This window comes from Phacochoerus africanus, chromosome 8 (assembly GCF_016906955.1).
Source record: "Phacochoerus africanus isolate WHEZ1 chromosome 8, ROS_Pafr_v1, whole genome shotgun sequence".
Classification (NCBI taxonomy): Eukaryota; Metazoa; Chordata; class Mammalia; order Artiodactyla; family Suidae; genus Phacochoerus; species Phacochoerus africanus.
The window spans coordinates 7,509,848-7,529,837 of NC_062551.1; the positions used below are offsets into that span (position 1 = coordinate 7,509,848).

The 19,990-nt window shown below is 52.4% G+C and overlaps 1 protein-coding gene across 2 annotated transcripts in view; it reads left to right on the plus strand.

Annotated features, from left to right (window-relative positions):
* The window catches only part of CDYL2 (chromodomain Y like 2), a 191,715-nt gene that overhangs the window by 128,651 nt on the left and 43,074 nt on the right, over positions 1–19,990 (plus strand). For both annotated transcript variants that reach the window (XM_047794118.1, XM_047794119.1), the window contains exon 2: positions 3,195–3,783. In XM_047794118.1, coding sequence (XP_047650074.1) covers positions 3,195–3,783 — 589 coding nt within the window. The remainder of the gene's footprint in view (positions 1–3,194; positions 3,784–19,990) is intronic.

A 19,990-nucleotide genomic window follows, 5' to 3' on the forward strand; every position in this document is an offset into this window, starting at 1 on the left:
GCTATTTATTAAACACAAAGCAATGAAAGACGTTTAATTATTGTACGTAGCCTGTGTTGTACATAGAACATGGGGAGACAATCTCACTTTGCAAAAATGTTTGCTTTTTATTACGGAAAAACTTAAACACCTCGAAACTCTAACGTACAAATATAAAGAGCTGTATAACCAACTACCACATACCTATGACCTGTCTTTAACGATTATCAGTTGTAACTGTAACCACTTCTCCCCTCTCATATTGTTTTTCTTTTTAGGGGTTTCAAGGTCATGTTCTTCAATCATTTCATTTTATCATTATTTTTATGGTTTTTATTTTTCCATTATAGTTGCTGTCAATTTCTACTGTATAGCAAAGTTGACCCAGTCATGTGTGTGTGTGTGTGTGTGTGTGTGTGTATGTATATATTCTTCTCACATTATCTTCCATCATGTTCTATCACAAGTGACTAGATATAGTTCTCTGTGCTATACAGCAGGATCTCATTGCTTATCCATCATTTTATTATTATTATTTTTTTGGCCATGCCCTAGGTACATGAACGTTCCTGGGCCAGCGACTGAATATGCGCCACAGCTGTGACCTACACTATAGTTGTGGCAATACTGGATCCTTAACCCAGTGCACCAGGCTGGGGATCGAACCCATGCCTCAGCACTGACGCAAGCCACCACAGCGACAATGCCAGATCCTAACCACCGTGCCCCACCAGGAACTCCTTTCCTCACTTACTCCTTAATTTCAAATTATATTATGTTGATGTTGAGATACAGTGAAATTTTGGATGTAATTGTTTACTTTTACATTGAAATTTATCTCTTGCTTTTGGTAGAGCATTGGGAATTTTTTGTCTTTTTTTTTTTAGTAAAGAATTTCAAATATATAGCAAAAATCAAAAGAAAAATAGATGAACCCTCACGTAGACACTGCACCCAGATTCACCAGTTATTAGCCTTGGGACTGGCATTTTCTAAGTGTGTTTTTCCATGATAGAACTTGAAGACAGAAAGATTTCCTTACCTTTGAAGGGACATAGATAGTAGTCCATGGCTTTACAACCAGATGTGTGTTCAGATCTTACCTCCATAACCTCTTAGCCCTACAGTGTAGGCAGGTTGCTTCATAATTAATCCCTTATCTCTCAAATGCGAGCAGAAATAAAGTCTACCCCGTGGGGTCATGCTGTGGACATAATAGGCTCTCAAAGGATGGTACCCATCACCTTGCCTTGCAGCTGCATGCCCTGTGGTGCAGCTGGGGGAGCTGAGTGGGGTGGGGGGAATAATATTGGCTTTTGTGATTCCAGTCATTTGTGGTCCATATGGAAGATTTTTTTCATTGAGAGCGTTGATGTGTCCTAGTTATCAAGAAATAAACTTGGGTTCAAATCCCAGCTCTGCCCTTACCAGGTTGGAGCTTGGTGGAGTGACCTCATCTCTCTGAGCCCCACTTCCCTCCCTGTAAAGGGGGAGGATAGAAAGAATACCTACCAGGAGTTCCCACTGTGGCTCAGCAGGTAACAAATCCGACCTGTCTCCATGAGGAGGCGGGTTCCATCCCTGGCCTCGCTCAATGGGTTAAGCATCCCATGTGGCTGTGAGCTGTGAAGTAGGTTGCAGATGTGGCCTGGATCCTGTGTTGCTGGGGCTGTGGTGTAGGCCAGCAGCTGCAGCTCTGCTTTGACCCCGAACCTGGGAACTTCCACATGGCGCATCTGTGGCTATAAAAAGCAAAAGCAAACAAAAACAATGGAAGAGAAAGGGAGAAAGAATACCTATCATACTTCAGGTTGTTGTCAGGAGAAGGTGAAATGGGGGCGTCCAGGCCCAGCAGTAGCAGTGTCTGCCTCACGCTGCCCGGGAATGTTACTTAGTCATCATTCGCAGTACTTCCGGTAAGGATACATGAGCGTAGTGCTTACCGTGTAAATGCTCAGTGGTACTTCTTATCAGTAAGGGTGAAAAAGCCATACCAAAGCAGGTCTTTAAAAGTCTGCTTCTGACTCACCAACAGAGAACAGACTTGCGGTTGTTAAGGAGGAGGGGGCAAGGGAGCGGGATGGACTGGGAGTTTGGGGTTGGTAGATGCAAACTCATATTTAGAATGGATGAGCAATGAGGTCCTACTGTCCAGCACAGGGAACTCTATCCAGTCACATAGGATAGAACATGATGGAAGATAGTATGAGAAAAAATGTATATGTATGGCTGGGTCACTTTGCTGTATAGCAGAAATTGGCACAACATTGTAAATCAGCTATACTTCAATAAAATATATTTATATAAAATTTTCAATGAGGCTATAGGTTGTGCTATCCAGTGGGCCAGCCACTAGTCACGTGGGCTGTTTAAACTTAAATACAGTAAGCGGTTTACTTCCCAAGTTTAGATGAATAAATAAAAGTCTGAGTCTACCTTGATGTAGTCAAAAGAGTAAAGATCTGGAGTTCCCGTCCTGGCTCAGTGGTTAATGAATCTGACTAGGAACCATGAGGTTGTGGGTTCAATCCCTGGCCTCGCTCAGTGGGTGAAGGATCCGGCGTTGCCGTGAGCTGTGGTGTAGGTCGCAGATGCGGCTGGGATCCTGCTTGGCTGTGGCTCTGGCATAGGCCTTCGGCTATAGCTCCGATCATACCCATAGCCTGGGAACCTCCATATGCCGCAGGAGCAGCCCTAGAAAAGGCAAAAAGACAAAAAAAAAAGGGTTAAATTTCTTTAGTGAACACTTGCAATGTGATTTCAAGCAAGAGTAATAAGCCTTAGGTGGAGTGGTCCGTGCAGCCGGCCCAGCCTGGCGGTCACGCGGTCCTCGTGGGAAACGACCATATGCTTTTGGTTCCATTCATTGATGTCCTGAAATAGTCCAGCTTTCTTTTCCTTTTTATCCCCCCATTTTAAAGTTTTCTCCAAGTCCGGTTGATTTACCCGATCATTCCGTTAGACATGTCCACACATCCGTTCTTTCCCAGATTCTTTTCCCGCATAGATGATCAGAGGGCATTGGGTAGAGTTCCCTGTGCTCTACAGCACAGCCTTCTGGAAGGCTGCGGGGAGGCTGAGCCTCCGGCATCGGGAGCAGCCCGCCCCAGAGCGGGGCGGATACCTCTGTCCTGAGGTCTGCGGGCTGTTCTTGGGGCCCCGGACTGACCGCTTTCTCCCTCTGTCTTTTCCGGTTCCCCCTGCCCTCCCCCCAGGTTGAAAGGATTGTAGACAAGCGGAGGAACAAGAAGGGGAAATGGGAGTACCTCATCCGGTGGAAAGGCTACGGGAGCACGGAGGACACGTGGGAGCCCGAGCACCACCTGCTGCACTGTGAGGAGTTCATCGACGAGTTCAACGGGCTGCACCTGGCCAAGGACAAGCGGCTCAAGTCGGGGAAGCAGGCCAGCACCTCCAAGGTGCTGCGTGACAGCCGAGGCCCCTCGGTGGAGAAACTCTCGCACAGACCCTCAGAGTCCAGCAAGAGCAAAGGGACTTCCCATAAGCGGAAGCGGATCACCCCTTCCCTGACGAAGCCCAAAAAGGGGTACTCGGCGAAGCCCCCCGCGGGAGGCGACCGGGCCGCCAAGACGGTGTCCTACAGGACTACGCCCAGTGGTTTGCAAATCATGCCGCTGAAAAAGGCGCAGAATGGGATGGAAAACGGGGACGCCGGCTCCGAGAAGGACGAGCGGCACTTGGGAAACGGGTCCCACCAGCCTGGCCTGGATGTGAACGACGCCGGCGAGCAGGACCTGGGCGACTGCGACGTTAGCCCCGCGGCGCTGGCGGAGAACGGGCTCGGTACGTGGCTGGGGTCTGGCTGGGGCGGGCGGGCTTTGCGGGCAGCCTCAGACCCCCGGCCCTGTCCCTGACGCTCAGCTAGGCGGTCCTTCTGTCTTGGTGTCCCTCACCCAGGGCGCGTGGGGCCTGCTCACAGGCCCAGACAGCTTGCAGACGCCGGTGCCGACGGGGAAGCCAAGCCGCTGCCCCGCCAGCCAAGCTCTGTCACGGCTTGGAAATGCCTAGCTGCACTCAAAGACCCCCCCCCCCCTCAGGCTGTGGTGACCACACTGGAGCCTCTGCCTTGAAGGTGGCCCAGAGTCCTCACCCATCAGACCCAGACGCCTGTCCCAGGGGGCCAGTCCCTCTCTGGGGCAGCCTGCACCTCCCAGAGCCCTTGCTTTCCATCTCACCCGGTCCCTGGCGCTGTAGCTCAGGGAGGTGGGGTCTCGGCTGGGGTCTGCTCCTCCTTCTCAGACCCAGTTTGGATTTGGAATTCTCCAGACTGGTGCTCTTGCTGCTTGAGTCTCTTTCGGGAACGTGCATGACCTGGCCCCAGGCCTATACTGGGTCCTAGATGTTGCTCTGGCCCCATCTTAGACTCATTCCTTTGGTTCGTACCTTCTTGCTGCATGGTGGCAGCAACATGGCAAAGACTCTGGACTTCCTCCCTCTGCCCAAATCCCCAGTGGCAGGCTTAAGAAGAGAGGAGCCAATGACCCCTGTAATTCAAGCTCCCAGATCTGACATTTCCGCAGCAATCAGATTGCTTCTTGACTGAGTTCTTAGTGGCTCGAGTCTGGCAGGTTAGCTGTCTGCACCTGTTACCTGCGTGCCTTCATTTCTCACACACCTGTATATCTGCATGATGCATTTTTCTTTTTAGCTGCCAGAGTTCTAAGCCTCAAGGTGCCCAGTGCCCAGCAGAGTCAGCCCATCCAGTGTCCTGCGTGGAAGCAGAGTGTGTGTGGGAATGGCGTGCCAGGACGCAGGAGGACCAGGATGGGGGAGTTCACAGAAGGGTGGGCTGACGGAGGCAAATGCACGTTAGAGGGCCAGTGACTTCGAGTTCAGAGTGCTGGGGGCCTTCCTGGCCGGGAGAGCATCTTTGGGATTCTTGCTGGGGAATCTGAGCAATCTGCTTTGAGGTTCCTCTTTCTCCAGAGAGAGGAATTTCACCCAAACAGGATTTATTTAGCAGTCTTTGCCCCAGATTGACTCACATTTCTGTCTGGGGATCCCTGACGCTGACATGACTCCTCCTGCTAACATATGGAAAAGCTGTTTGTTTTAAAAATCCATCTCTTGGGGGGAGTGGGCTCGTGAAAATGAGGCCTGGCACATGCATTGGTATTTGACGTTCTGGTGACAGCTGCCAGCAGCAGAGGGATTCCCTGTCTCGGGAAGGGGAGCTTTTGAGGCTCCTTGGGTGCAGGCTCAGGAACCTGGGCTTGGTGGCTGGCATCCTGGCAGGTAGCAGCCCCTCCCCTGGTCAAGAGGTGGCTGCCCCTAGGTGGGGGATGGGGGTCAGAGGGAGGACGGTGTGCCCATGGGAGCTGCCAGACTGCAGGGCATAGAGGGAAGCCAGGCTTGTCAGAGGTTTCGAGAAGCCCTTTCCTTCCATGCACCTTTCCAGAAGGGGTCAGGGCTGCCAGTCCTGTCCTCTCCATCCCTGGGCCTCATCGAAACCTCCCTGGTCCATGATCTGGTGATGGGACAGTACCCCACGACCGGGAGCAGCAGGTAAGAACCAGCGTGCTAGCCTCTGTGGTGCCCTTGCAAGCATCGAATGCTTTGCTAGACCTTTCTTGTCTCTGATCATTTGTTGGCCTCATTTTTTGCTGATGTTGGATGTTCTCAACTCTGCTCAGGCCTGTGCCTGGACAGAGAGGCGGGAGCCACTCACCCCCATTTTGCTGGGTCTTGGGGGTTCCCAAAGGGCCCTTCTGCTTAATCGCATCCCCTGGTATCGGTGTCCGTGAGTCCTCATGAGGCTAAGGCAGTGGTTCTCAGGCTCACTGCAAGGTTACCTGGCCCTTGGTTAAAATGTGGATCCCATGGAGTCTCATTTCCCAAGGCCAGGCTGGAGCCCAGAACATGGTTTGTTCACAAGCACCCCGCGTGGTTCTCATGCCTTCTGGGACTCGCTCTGTGGCAGGATGAGGTAGCAGTTACCTTTCACATCCGGTGTTAATTTACATCAGTTCAGGACTTTATTTATTTATGTATTTATTATTGATTCCTCAGATTTAGTCACCATGCTAGGTGCTTGGAGTTACGTAGATTGGTAAGGACTTTCTCTGGGACTTAGAGTCTGCCCTCCCGTAGGTTGAGAGTAGGCGTCTCTACGTTATTGCTGAGAAGACTCTTGAGTGTGATTCACTGGAAGGAGTAACACATGTGTAACACAGATGGTGCATCTTTCCCCACCTGCATCGGCATCTGTGGTTACTGGTATGATAAATGCCTCAGCTACTGTCAGCCTTTAACACTCTAGTTAGAAATAGCATCATATCCAGATCTTGGGGGTAGTTGGGGGAGAGGGAGAGAGGGAGAGGGAGAGGGGGAGAGTAAGAGAGGGATGGGGAGGGAGAGGGAATTTGAGGTTTTTGGCGAAGACACAAGACAGAGGGGTTTTGTGGTTCTAGAACTTTACAGCAAGGGCTCAGAGGTGTAGTCGAGTAAGACCTGACTCCACTTAGTTTTCAGCAGAGGGAAGCCTTCACGAAGCCAGGGTCCATGCCCCCGTGGACCCTGAATGTTTTCCTCTTTCCCCTCCCCAGCCGTGCCTTCTCTGACCCCCTCCACCAACCACCCAGATCCCGGTGGCCCCAGGGCGAGGCCGCGGGGTTTTCAGCCCAGAGGGAGCCTCATCTTTGCCTGCCAGACAAGGATGGGGAGATCCTGGCTACGCTTTCCCAGCATTTGTTTTGGGGGTGGGCTGTTGCTTTTTATATGATTTTTAACTTCTCTTTGGTGAATTAAGGTTCTGCATACAGAAAAGCAGCTTATGTAACACGTTACTCATTTACTGCTGACTTCCCTGATCTGAGCTGTGGGAACAAGTGCTAAATTGGGGCTCCAGCGGGTGGTGCTTTGGTTTCAGACAGCGTTTTCCCCAGCAGTGTTGTGAAGTGTGTGCCGAGACTCAGTACTGCTTTTGATTCCAATTCTCCTCCCGTAAAGACAGACGCCTTTGTGGTCTGGGTACCATCTGCCCCCGTAGCCCTTCGGGAGCTTGTTAAGGTTGGGCTCTGCCCCGTCCAAGGAATCTCGGGGGGCAGTGTGTGGATCATGTCTTTGAAACGCTGAATTTTAACAGCCACAGTGTATGTGGTGGCTCCTAGGGAAGCCTTTGGTTGTGAGTGGTGGATGGTGCTTTTGGATCCTTTTGTTGCTAGGTCCAGAGTTCCTCCTTGAATTTTAAGCTTGTGAGTGGGAATGTCATTTGGTCCTTTCAAGGTTTAAAACCTGACATAATTTCTCCTCCCCACTGATGCTCTCTCTACCAGGCATCTCTCTCTCTCTAAACCAGACCTATTTCATCCACACAGAAGAGCTGTTGGGCTGCTTAACTCCCCATGTGGTCTGGTGTAGAACTGGTTAGCGCTCTTTCACCAAAACAGGCCAGGCATCAATACTTAGCAGATTCAGATGAGCCTTTAACCTGTGGAGACATCCTGACTCGGAGCCAGCCTTTCGCTCTGAGCCCTAGCACAGCACACAGCCACCGGGCCTTCTCTGAATTTCCTGGAGCCAGTGAGTTTCCACTGCTGATGCTGAGCATGCACCCCGTGTCCACATTTCTTTGAATTTTGAGAATCATCGTCCTTGTGTCCCGGCGACTGTTGTCTGTGTCGCCAGGGCTGCGTCTCAGGCACCACTTGTGCAACGTTCTCTGAATTGTTCCCATCATCGAGTGAGTCATCCCACACAATCGTGCAGCATTTGCCGTCTCCTCTCCATTGATCTTTTAAAATGATCTCAGCTTTCACTTCTATTTCTGTTTGTTTATCTCTTCCTACTCACTCTCTCAACACGATTATCGTTCTTACTTTTATTGATCACCATGGAGTAACCATGTTTTCCAAGCACTTGCGAACTAAGCGTGAGCGTGAGAAATGCCCTGTGACTTTTGGGGACCAGGGGCTCTCAGATGTGGAGCCAGCATCGCAGTCCCCTGGAGGGTGTGTTAAAACTCTGACTACTGAGCCAACCCCCAGCGTTTCTGATTGTGTGGGTCTGGAGGAGAGACCGTGCGTCCGTGTTTCTAGTAAGTTCCCAGATGATCTGCTGGTCCAGGGGCCCTGCTTCCAGAACCACTCTTCTGTAGGAATTAGCACCAAGATGCTTGGGACAAAAAATGACAGACCGTTGGGCTCCCAGTTGGTGGTACTGGGGAGAGCTCAGCACCCTTGCTCCAGACCTAGGGTTTGCATTCGCGAGAATTCTTTTGTTGAAAGACAAGGCTAAGTTGGAAGTCTGAGCATATGGGAACTTCTTTGTTGGGCCTTGGAGTTTACAGAGTACTTTCTGTGACCCCAAAGCAGTCCTCCATGGCAGCTGTTTATTCTATCCATCTTTCAGAGGAGGAGACTGAGGTTACAAGGGCCCAGGTTGGGACTAGGAGAGAAATCTAGGTAATTCGACACCAGCGCTGGTCCCTAGAGCACTGCCCCAAAGCAGTACAAGGCGGTTCCTGATCACTGATAAAAAATGTGCCCAGACTGGGGTGTGCTGGAGTGCTGGGGGAGGAGCAGAAGCCACCTCTCCCACTCATCCTCATTGCTTATTTTTTTATTCACTTTTTTGCTTTTTAGGGCTCCACCCACAGCATATGGAAATTCCCAGTGGAGGGGTTGAATCGGAGCTGCAGATGCCAGCCTACACCTCAGCCACCGCCACAGCAATGCCAGATCCTAGCCCTGTCCACGACCTGTACCACAGCTCATAGCAACGCTGGATCCTTAACCCACTGAGCGAGGCCAGGGATTGAACCCACAAGCTCATGGATACTAGTCAGCTTCGACTGCTGAACCACCCCAGGAACTCCCTCCTTGCTTATCGATGGACCAATGTCCTCCTTCTAAGCCTGAGAAATTGAGATTGAATATGTGCCATTCAATTTGAAACCCAGGAGAAAGCAGTCAATTTCCTTAAAAAAAAAAAAAAAAAAAAAAGCTACTTAACAGAACAGACTCATGGAAGACAAGAAAACCTGAATAGAGCCGTAACTCCTAGATCATCCAAGCAGGCATTACACACCTCTCATGAGAAGTGGGAAGAAGGCACATACGGCCCGGATGGTTTGATAGGGAAGCCTACCTAATATTCTAGAACAGAAACATTCCCTCTCTTTCCCAAATGGTTACAGAGAACAGAAAAAGAGAAAACCTTCAGTGAAGCCCACGTGACCTGGATTTCCAAACCAAACAAGGAGGGAGAGGAGGAGCCAGGAAAATGATAGGTCAGTTTCCCTTAAGGATATGGTGGTAAAAGTCCTGAATAAGCCTCCCGGGTGAGTGACAGTTCCCAGATACTTCCTCCAGAGTGGGATGGTTCCAGAAACTTCTCCTTCCATGCCCTGAACATGACCCCGATTCATGACCTTTAGAAAGAGTACAGCTTTTGGAGGTGCCCAGCTTGTCCCCAGAAAGGGCCTCACGGAAGCTGGCTCAGGACAGCTCACGTGTCATGGGCAGTGGCCCCAAGCCATCTAGTGAATCACAGTTCGAAGAGGGTGTCCACTCAGGCCACTTATTCACACAGGTATCCAGTATCCTTTTGCCTGGGCACAGCTGTGGGAGTTTTTTTGGTGGGGGCGCTTCATGGCATGGAGAGTTCCCAGGCCAGGGATCAGTTATGGCAACACTGGGCCCTTTAACCCATGGTACTGGGCCGGGGAGCGAACTCCCTCCCAGTGCTGCAGAGACCCCGCTGGTCCCATCGTACCACAGCAGGGACTCCCAGCTATGCTTTAACACACTTCAAACACCCACTTCCAGGCCAACAGACTTTGACCCACCTTTTTTTTTTTCCCTTCTTTCAACCCTGGTCGTTTTCCAGACCAATAAGAAACGCCAAAGCCTGAGGGGTCCTTACGTTTTTGTCTTTCAAGCAAGTGAGCGACCCGTGCGAATGAATGGACTTAAAACTCTTTAATGCGGTGACCTGAAGCCCCAGCCCACTTGGCCACTGCCTCTGAGTGGAAAGTGCCAGACTGCGATGGAAAATCTGACAGTGGGTTTGACCCATGGCAGGTTTGTTCCCTAGTCCTGCGCTGGATTTTGGCATCTGGGGGAGGAATCTTGATGAAACCTTGACTACTGTTAAGACTGGGAAATCCATTCATTACTTTCCCTGCCAGCATACTGTTTTCTTCTCTCAACTTCCTCAAAAAAAAAGTCTTAGGAATTATTTGCATGCCCCATTCATCAGTGATGAACCAAGGGGGGGGGGAATGGGGAATGGAAGCCCCCCCTCCCTGGTGCAAGCGGTAAGGAGGACATTGTCTGCAGAGGGTCTCCAAACAGTGATCAAAGTCCATTTGCAAATGTGGACCCAAAAACCTTCTCCTCCCCATCAGGGTGGACCCCCAGGACCAGGGCTCCCCGCCCCCCGCACTGGCCCTAAAGAGCCAGTCTTCATTAATGGCTGTGATAACGTAGTGCCAGGCTCCTGCTGTAGTGGCAGCCTCACTGTTACTGTTTGATGGCTGGATATAATTCCATCCCCTCACTGGCTCTCTGACTTAGCACCTTAACAGCATGGCAATGAAACAGGGTTGGCCATTTTGGCCTTCCTTATAGATGGGAAACCAAGGCTCAGAGGGGTTGCCACACGGAGGGCTGAGGGAAGGCGGTGGGGCTGGGTGCCAGGTCTGGGGGTGCAGCCACTCTCAAAGGACTGTGACCCCTTTTAGAAAAAGGCATTTCCTGGATTTGGGTTCAAACCAGGAAACGTCCCCCAGGGTCCTAGGGCAACGTTCTGGCCAGCACCCCTGGGCCTTCCTAGGAGACATCTGCCACGGTTCCCAAGATGCCGACGTGGCCTTCTAGGGAGATGGAATTGCCAGTCCTGAGGGTTTTCCTCTAGGCCTTAGATTAAAAGACACACACACATGCACGCACATGCTCTTACAAATCTCAAAGGGCACTCCTTTAATTATCAAAGTTTATTTCAGTGCTAGAAGAAGTGGCAAAAAATAAATGTTAACAGTGTTCACCAGCTGATGAAAGGGGAAACAAAATTTGTCATAGCCCAAGAGTGGAATGTTATTCAGTGACAAAGAAAAGAAAGAAGTACTGGCACGTGTACAGCCTGGATGACCCTTGAGCACACTGCTCAGTGACAGAAGCCAGTCACCAAAGACCACTTCCTGTGTGACTGTTACTTTGGAAGGTCCAAGGTAGGCAGATCTAGGGCGAGAGGCAGTGGAGGACGGGCGGCCAGAGGCTGGGAGGCCGAAGGACGTGGGGCGTGACTGCGGAAGGGTGCAGGCACAGGCTTTCTTTTGGGGGAGAGGAAAATGCCCTGGAAGTAGCCAGTAGTGATGGTTGCACAGGCCTGCACATATGCTTACAAATCACGGGCTTGTATACTTTCAGCGGGCGGATTTTATAGTATGTAAATTATATCTCAGTAAAGCTGTTTAAAACAAAAGGGAAAAGAAACAGGTACGCAACAGCTAGAAGAGAAAAATAGCTAGTGCTTGCCACGTGCCGGGGAGCCTTCCGAGTGCCATCTGCAGGCACGCCCCGCCCCAGGAAACGGATGCTAAAGCCCCACTCTCGGTGTGTCCGCGTGCACTCCTGGACCCCAGATCCCACCTGCGAAATCCAGGTGCTCTTAGTGCACCGATACCATGGCCTGAGTTTCTGACGGCTGCGGTGACAAGCCGGGGGCTTAAAACAGCGCACATCATACCGTTAAGAGTTCTGGACGTCCGAAGCCTAAGGTGGCTTGGGAGGGCCGTGTGCTCCTAGAGGCTGCGGACGAGAACAGTGTCTCTTTTGGTGTCTAGAGGTCGCCCGCATTCCTTGGCTCCTGGCCCTGCCTGTCTGGGACCCCCGCTTCCATTGTCACATCTCCTTCTCTGAGTCCATCCCCCCGCCGCCGCCTCCCTCTTAGAAGGACCCTGGTGATGATTTCGCGCCCACGCAGTGTAATCTAGGGTCATATCTCCTCATGTCCCGATCGCCCCTCGTGTTTGCAGAGCCCCCCATTCTGCCACGTCAGGTCACAGAGTCCCAGGTCCTGGGTTCCAGGGAGTAGAATGGGGACATGTTGGGGCTTCCCTCGTCAGCACACCACCAGCGGGCAGGAGAGAAAGGTGAGGCGCGTGGGGCTGTGTTAGCTCATGGGCAGCAGCCAGCCTGTGATGCGGGGGCATGGATGTTGTCTGGGTTGGACCGCGCATGTCGGTGGAATAATCTGCTTGGCGGGGGCCTGGAAGTTGACTTAAGTTTGCTGTTGATGTTGGAGGGGGAGGCGAGCCAGCCGCAGGGAGCCCCTTCCCAACCCCACGATGCAATTCCTGGTGGCACACCTCACAGCGGCGCTTATGTTAGACCGGCTGCCTCGAGCCCTGGGAATGCTCGCGCCTCCCCCATCATGCCAGTCAGGCCAGGGGCATCCAGCGCTGGCAGCTATTTGTGACCTGCTGGCTGCGGGCGGGGGCTGGGTAAGACTTTTCTCGCCAGTAGCTCAAGTCAGTCCTGACGACCCTGTGAAGCCAGTTGTCTTTTTATTCCCAGTGGACTGGGGGGAAACTGAGCCTTTAAGAAGTGAGGACCCCTCGGGAATAACGTGCTAGAGCCAGAATTCCCGCCCAGCTTCTTCAATTGTGAGATTCAGGGCCTTTTAAAACTGCTCTCTCTTATACTCCCTGATTGTATGATCTCTGACTTTGTGGGCAGACCTTAAACACACAGGAGGAAAAAGCCCCTTCTCTTCCTTCGTGGGTCTGTGCCTGTGTCTCTGGGTGTGGAAAAGATTTTGTGTGACAACATTTGCATTTTGATTTTTCTCCTCAGGGTAGCATGTGCTTATTCCATATTGGGCAGGTCTTCCTGTTGGTAGTTTTAGTCGTGCCATTATATTTTTTTCAAGAGAACATACAATATTTTACTTAGTCTCCTGTCATTAGACTTTGAGGTTGGGTCTAAATATCTTTGGTTTGGTCTTATTTTCTTTCTTTTTTCCTTTCTTTATATACATATTTTTTTCTGCTGCACAGCATGGTGACCCAGTTACACATACATGGTCTTTATTTCGGAATCATTTTCCTTAAATTAATGCCAAGAGGCAGGATTACAGTGATAATTTTACCGTTTAGCCCTCTCCCCGTGAAAAGCAAATCGTACAGGTTATTTGACTGTAAGCGATGCGGGGGGGCTTTTCCGGGCTTGCCAGCCTTCGTTTGGGGGAGGGGAGGAGGAACGTGCCCGTCTCTCTGATTTGCATTTGTCTGCTTTTCACTGAGGTCGAGGCTTTGTTCCACATGCTCCTTGACTCCTTGTGGCCTGTCTACTCCTGCCTTTGAGCTTGGAGAGGACTTAGACTCATGTGGACTAGGTACTACCAGCCTTGACAGAGGAGATGGAGACGAGTGTGAGGCGCCCTGCAGGCTGGCGGGAGGTGGGCTTGGCCAAGGGGTTGCTGTGTCTGGGGGCGGACTCAGGGAGCGTTCTGGAAAGCTGGCTGGGCCAAGGGGCCTGAGGACCCAACCCTGATTGTCCTTATGGGACCAGCTGCTCTGCAGCTCATCACTGGAAAGACTGAGCCTACGTTTTTGATGGAGGGCTTCTTGATGACCGGTCAGAAGAGACAGAAATGGCACCTTCTCCTCCCGGCCTGTATGTCATCGGTGCGGGTGGCGGAGGGATTGCGACTGCCCCCCACGGCCGTCACCTGCCCACTTCCGGCTGCCCGTCCCCGTCCCCACGCGGCTTCCTGTGGTTCTGACTCAGTTCCGGGCCCCCAAGCCTTGGGGTTCACGGCTGGGCAGGGCCACTCTGCGTGCTCCTCGTCACCTCAGAGCCCTGAGCCGCAGAGGCTCTGGGCAGCGGCCGCTGTCTCATCCTGTTCCCTCCTGGGCACTAGGCGGAACCTTCCAGACGGTCACCTTGGCCCCGCCCTCTCTGACTTCCTGCCCATGTGGAGAAATGCCTTGTCCACTCTTGCCCCTTATTGCTCTTTTTTCTTGTATTTCTGCCTTTTAAAAAGTCATTCCTTGGAGTTGCCGTCGTTGTGCAGTGGTTGACGAATCTGACTAGGAACCATGAGGTTGCGGGTTCGATCCCTGGCCTTGCTCAGTGAGTTAAGGATCAGGCGTTGCCGTGAGCTGTGGTGTGGGTCGCAAACACGGATCGAATCCCGCGTTGCTATGGCTCTGGCGCAGGCTGGCAGCTACAGCTCCGATTCTACCCCTAGCCTGGGAACCTCTACATGCTGCAGGAGCAGCCCTAGAAAACACAAAAAGACAAAAAAAAAAAAAAAAAGTCATTCCTTCACTGCTGTTCCAGAGGGGTGTCAGGAGAGATGTGTGGGGGTGGTGGCCTGTCTGGCTTCGAGTCCCCAGAATGTCCCTTCCCGTTTTGCTCCCTTCCTTCCTTCTTTCCTTCCCTCCCCTCTCTTACTTGCTTCTTTTTAAAGTTAAAAAAGTAATGTTTAAAAAAATTAAAACAATATGGAAATACAAGCTTGTTAAAAGTTTGTTTCCCCCTTCTTTTTTCCCAGATTCCGTTTACAGGTGACTGACATTAATATTTCCCTCTGGATGTTTCTTGATTATTCTCTAAGCACATGCAAATCGCATATACTTATATTCATGACCCATTACATGTTATATATGTTAAAATCAGCTGTGGACAGGATGATGAATAAGAATAACACCCCTCTGGGGGTGTGGTGGGTGTATGTACACACACACATGCACGCACACACACACCATGTATGTAAGAAGCCAAGGCCTCCTGAGAAGGTAGCATCTGAATAAAGATTAGAGGTGGTGAGAGCACCTGGTTTAGATCTAAAAATCCATCTTTGTCAGGCATGGGGATGGCTTCTTCCTTGCAGGCCGCCCAGGGCTTCACAGCTGTGCGGGGGCTGAGCTTCCTCTCTCACTGGGCATCCAGGCTACCCCCAGGGCTTCACAGTGTGCAGAGCTGAGCTGCCTCTCCTCCGGGCATCCAGGCTGCCTGCAGAGGCATGCACTCCTGCTGGCTCTGGCTGTTGCCGGGCTTTGCCGTGCTTCTCTGAGTTCTGCTGGTTTGATCCTCATTTACAAATGAGGGTGAGCCTCTCCGCGCGTTACTGCCCCTTGTGTTTCTTTCCCTGGGAGGGGCTTCTTGGAGGAGGCGACAGGCAAGCCGAGGCTGACAGCCTGAGCCAGAACGAGCGAGCGGGGAAGAAGGCAGGGAGGTGGGGGGCGAGGACCGCACACACAGGGGCATAAGCCAGGGATTGCGTGATTGGCGCGCGTTGCCCCATCCCAAAGAACACGGCAGCCCAGCCAGTTCTAGAGCAGCCTGCAGGGGAGGCTGAAGCTGCAGGGCTGGCTTCAGGAAGAGCTAGATGGAGCCTGCGGCGGGGGTGGGGGTTCTTTCTGGAAGGAGCTGAGGAAGCGCTTTGTACAGCCCACACTCCCCAGGCCACGAAGCCTCCCTGTCTGGCTGCCCTGCCGCCTTCCCCACCAGCCTCCCCATGCTGTGCACATGCGTTCCCCGCCCAGCCCAGCCAGCCCTCCGGTGTGCACTTAGTCTCTGCTGGTCCCTCAGGCTCGCTCCATGGTTCCCCCATGGAAACATCCCTCACCTTCCCTTTGCACCCCTAGAGCCGTATTGCCTCACTGCCAGCACGTACCTCTGCATGTGATGCTCACAGCCTGATTCCTGGGCTGGTCTCTGCCCTGCTCCTTGGATTGTCAGCCCCCCCGCCCCCTGCCGAGGGCTGGGCTGGTGTCGGGTTTTGCTCCCAGTTGTAGGCCCCACACCTAACACTTTGGGGCACTCAGGAGGTGCTTCAGAACACCTGCCGAATGGAGGGGGCGGGGCGTGAATGAATGAATGAATGAATGGACAGAAAGGCAGGGAGCCTCCCCTGCTAGGAGACACAGGCCCTGTGCCCCTGTGCACCCCTGCTCGTCTGTCAAGCCCCCCATCACTCGGCTGGGTGGCACCCCCCACCCCGGGCCATCTCGTGCCCTCTCGTCACACTCCTGCTCCTGGTAACTGTGTCAGAGCTGGTGTTTTGTCAGGCTCTTAACAGCACCTGAAGGACGCCCCTTCCGTGTCTTGTCTGACAATTGTTCTCACCACCTGCCGCCCAAGGCCCTCCTGGCTGTGCTTCTTTCTCTTCCCGTAACAGTCATGCAGTCTCACGCCCGCTCTTAATTAAGTGCCCGGGCTCAGACCCTGCACGTCCTCCATCAAGGGCATCACGTGTCCTTTTCAGCAGCGTGCCTTTCCTTCATGCCACGTGTCTGTGTTCTGTCTGGCCCTTTGCTATGGAAGCGAAAATGCAGCAGACTTCTTAAGAAGCGTCCTCTTTCCAGAGAGGCCTTGGAGATTTCTCATCTAAATGTCCAGTCCCTGTTGGAGGCAGCGTTGCCAGGAGGAGACGGGGAGGAATGAGCATGCGCCTTGGAGAGAGAGGGTCTGTGAGTTCAAGGACAAACACTGCCTCTCGCTGGGTCAGTGCCTCTAGGCACGTCTTTGCCGCTTGGAGCCTCCGTTTTCACCTCTGTACTATGGGAATAGCAGAGCCACCCCAAAGGTTCGAATGGTGACTCCCCATAGCAGTCAGTGCCGGTGGATGTTCGCTTCACTTCCTGCCCGTTCTTAGAGCACACTGCCTGCTGCTCATGGGCACTCTCCTTGTACCCAGAGGCAGGCTTTGCCCCCTTCTGCCATGTGCCCTGTTTCTCATTGACCCTAGAATTTCTTTTTTGGCTGCCCCTGTGGCGTGTGGAAGTTCCCGGGCCAGGGCTCGAACCTGAGCCAGAGCAGGGCAATGCAGGATCCTTAACTACCTGGCCACCAGGGACCTCTGACACTGGGATATTAATTTTCATCTTGTTCATGTGAACAGCCAGGCAAGCTCAGGAGGCCCCATCCCTGGGCAGTGGCACGACTGACCTGTCCCTTGTGTCCTTGATGGTTGTCAGAGTGGAGTCTCCCACCTGCATCTTGGTGACAGTGGTACTGGGTTGGAGGCTCTTGTCTCCAGGGTTTTTCTTTTGCTTCCCGTACACTAGTGCTCGGGTGTTTTCCCCACCTTCAGCCTCTTTCTCCATCCTCTCCCGCTTCTCCACCCCAGAGGAAAGGGGATCTATGCTGAATTCCAGAGTTTACACAGGACGTCCCACTGCTGGCCTGGCTTCCCACCAGCAACTCAGCCTGAGTCAGGGGTGAGAGAGGACTCCCTGGCGGCAGGTGAACTGAGCACCCGTGCATCCCAGGCGTGGCGTCGGGGGCTGAGGCTACAGCCATAGAGGGGATATGGTTCCTGTCCTCACCCAGCTCATGTTCTTGTGCGAAAACCCGAGGAGGCAGCTGACCGTGACAGCACCTGGTGGCCTGGGAGCGCCCTACGCGCGTGAGGAGCCCGCTGCAGTTCGAGGAGCCGAGGGGCTTCCAGGTGGAAGGACGTCAAGTCTGAGACCTGAGGATGCGTAGAATTTTGTCAGGTGAAGGGGAGACAAAGAAAGTTCGGGACCGTGGGAGCTGCGGCTTATTAAGATTTGTAGAAGATTTGTAGCGTGTACCTCACATGTCATCAGTTTCTTCATCAAACTTTCAGTGACTCCTTCGAGCCAGCGCTGCCTGCCTACCAGCGGGTCACCGTGCATGGTGGTGAAAGGCAGCGATGCTCACAGTTGAGGGAAGAAAACAGCCAGATGGGGAAAGACAGATGGCAGTTTCCTTGCCATGCCAATGTGCCCAGCGTGTGTTTATTGAGCCCGCGCCGTGCGCCTGTATGTAGTAACTAACTTAATCCAGGAGGTGGGGTCTCTTTCTCTCCCCTTTCACCCATAAGGAAACCGAGGTGTATGGAGGGGACGGGGCTTGCCTGTGGTCCCTCCGTTGGTAGGCGGCTGCTTGGGATTCCCACCCCGTGGGTCTGGCTCCAGACCCGCATTCTAACACCGCTGCTCTTGAGGACAGCCCCACAGACTTGAAAACCCGTTTTTCTCTCTGCCTTCCGAGAGCATGAGTTTTTCCTGCCATTCAGTTAAAGAGGCAGTTACTTTGCACCCACTGCGTGCTGGGAACTGGGGATTTGCAATGACAAGCCTCGTCTTCCAAAGAACTCATTAAGCTAATTAAGGGATCGGATACTCCCTGGCGGCCTGCTGCAAAGCGGAGTGTGCCCAGCCCTTGGGAAAGGTCTGGACAGACCGCCCCAGGGGCCCCAGGGAGGTGGGCTGTTGCCAGGCGCCCAGGCAGGAAGAGTCAGCTGCTTGGGCTGGATGAGAAGCATTTCAGGTAGCCCTGAGCATTCGGGTGTGAAGGTGAACAGAAGCGACATTGAGCTGAGGGCTTAGCTGGTGATGGCCCAGAAGCAGGGGAGATTGGGGTGTTTAAGGGGCAGGAGTGGCAGTTGAAGTTGGAGAACAGGCTGAGGGCCAGGAGGTAGAGCTTGTGTGCAGAGGAGTGACGGGAACGGATGAGAACATGCCTTTTCAGTGGAGTCTCTCTCTACCCTGGAGGCCCTAGGGAGTCTTTCACAGGCTCCCAGGATTCTGGTCTCATAGTGCTTTGAGGATCGGCCTGGCCTGGCAGGGTGGGGGCATTTAACACAGGAGACATGATTTTGCACCTGTAGAAAAAAGTTCCTTTTAATCAGGTTAGTGTGCCTTTTGAATTCATGCTCTGCTATTTAAAACATTTAGACAGTCGACAGTAGACATGAGATGTGTAGCCATCACTCCCAGCAACTCTAAAGTAATCTGGGAACGTTCTGGAAATTCCCTGTGTATGGATTTTTTCAGCAGTGATTATAACATGCCATTACATCACATGTGATGGCTCACATGGCTAAGAAAGATTTTTTTTTTTTTGAACTTGGCTACTTTACTTATTTTTTTACAATTATAAAGCTTACAGTCCATCGACTTATTGCAAGGTATGACATGGCCGTATTTGCCAGGTTGTGACATACATCCTTGAGCCTGTCCTACACCCAGTCCCCACTCCCTCTTCTCCCCCCAGTGCCCCTCCCTCCCCAACTGGTGACCATCAGTTTGTTTTCTGTGAGTCTGCTGCTTTTTTTGTTACATTCACTAGTTTGTTGTCTTTTTTTTAGATTCCATATATAAGTGATATGACACGGTATTTGTCTTTGCTGTATTTCACTTAGCATGATGCCTTCAGGAAGATTGTGATGTGCCTGTAAATTTGAACATTGCTATTGAATTCAGCCCTGAGATCAGGGATTCTGTGCATGGTGACAGTTAGGGACTAGGACAGCGACCCCCAGCCGTGAAGTGAAGGTACGAGTACTGAGTGTCTGTTGGGCTCTTCAAACTCTCAGGGCACAAGCGGGTGAAGTGATGGGAGGCCCCCACTCTCCCCACCGGTAAAGACCCTGAGCCCCAGCCCCACTTCCATGGAAAGAGGCTGCTGTCCCACTGCTGAATCTGCAGCCGGCACCTCATTCCTGGTGTGGGCAGAAGCACACCCGCGCGTTACCTTTGCACCCTCGTACTTCCCCTCCCGGAGCACCCGCAGAATGGTACTTCCCCTCCCCGTGCACCCTGAGAATGGTCCACGCATCAGGGATCTTTGGTGAGTCAGCCACAGACCAGGAAGTGGTTCTCAGGCGCAAGAACTATCACTTTCTCTTCTAAGAACTGCAGCTGGAAAACCCTAACCCCCCCAGTCAACAAAGTGATGGTTTCCCTCCACTCGAAACTGATGAGTCTTCTCTCTTGTTTAGGTGAAGCCCCCCCCGCCCTCCACCCAACCCCTCTCCACCGCTTGCAACTCATGGTTCTCCGGTTTGAATTGCCCACTGGGTGCTCCCAGCCCACCCTTATCTCTGTGAATCATGTCTGCTTCCCAAGACAGTGACCAGGACTGGGATGCTGGGGGAAAGGGCCAGGAAGGGAATCCCTAATCTTTGTATCTTCTTATGGGGACAGTGGCGCATCCATCACACCTTCCCTGTCCTGCTCTCCAGCCTCTGGCTCCCACTCTCCCAGTTTTGGTTACGAGTTAAAACT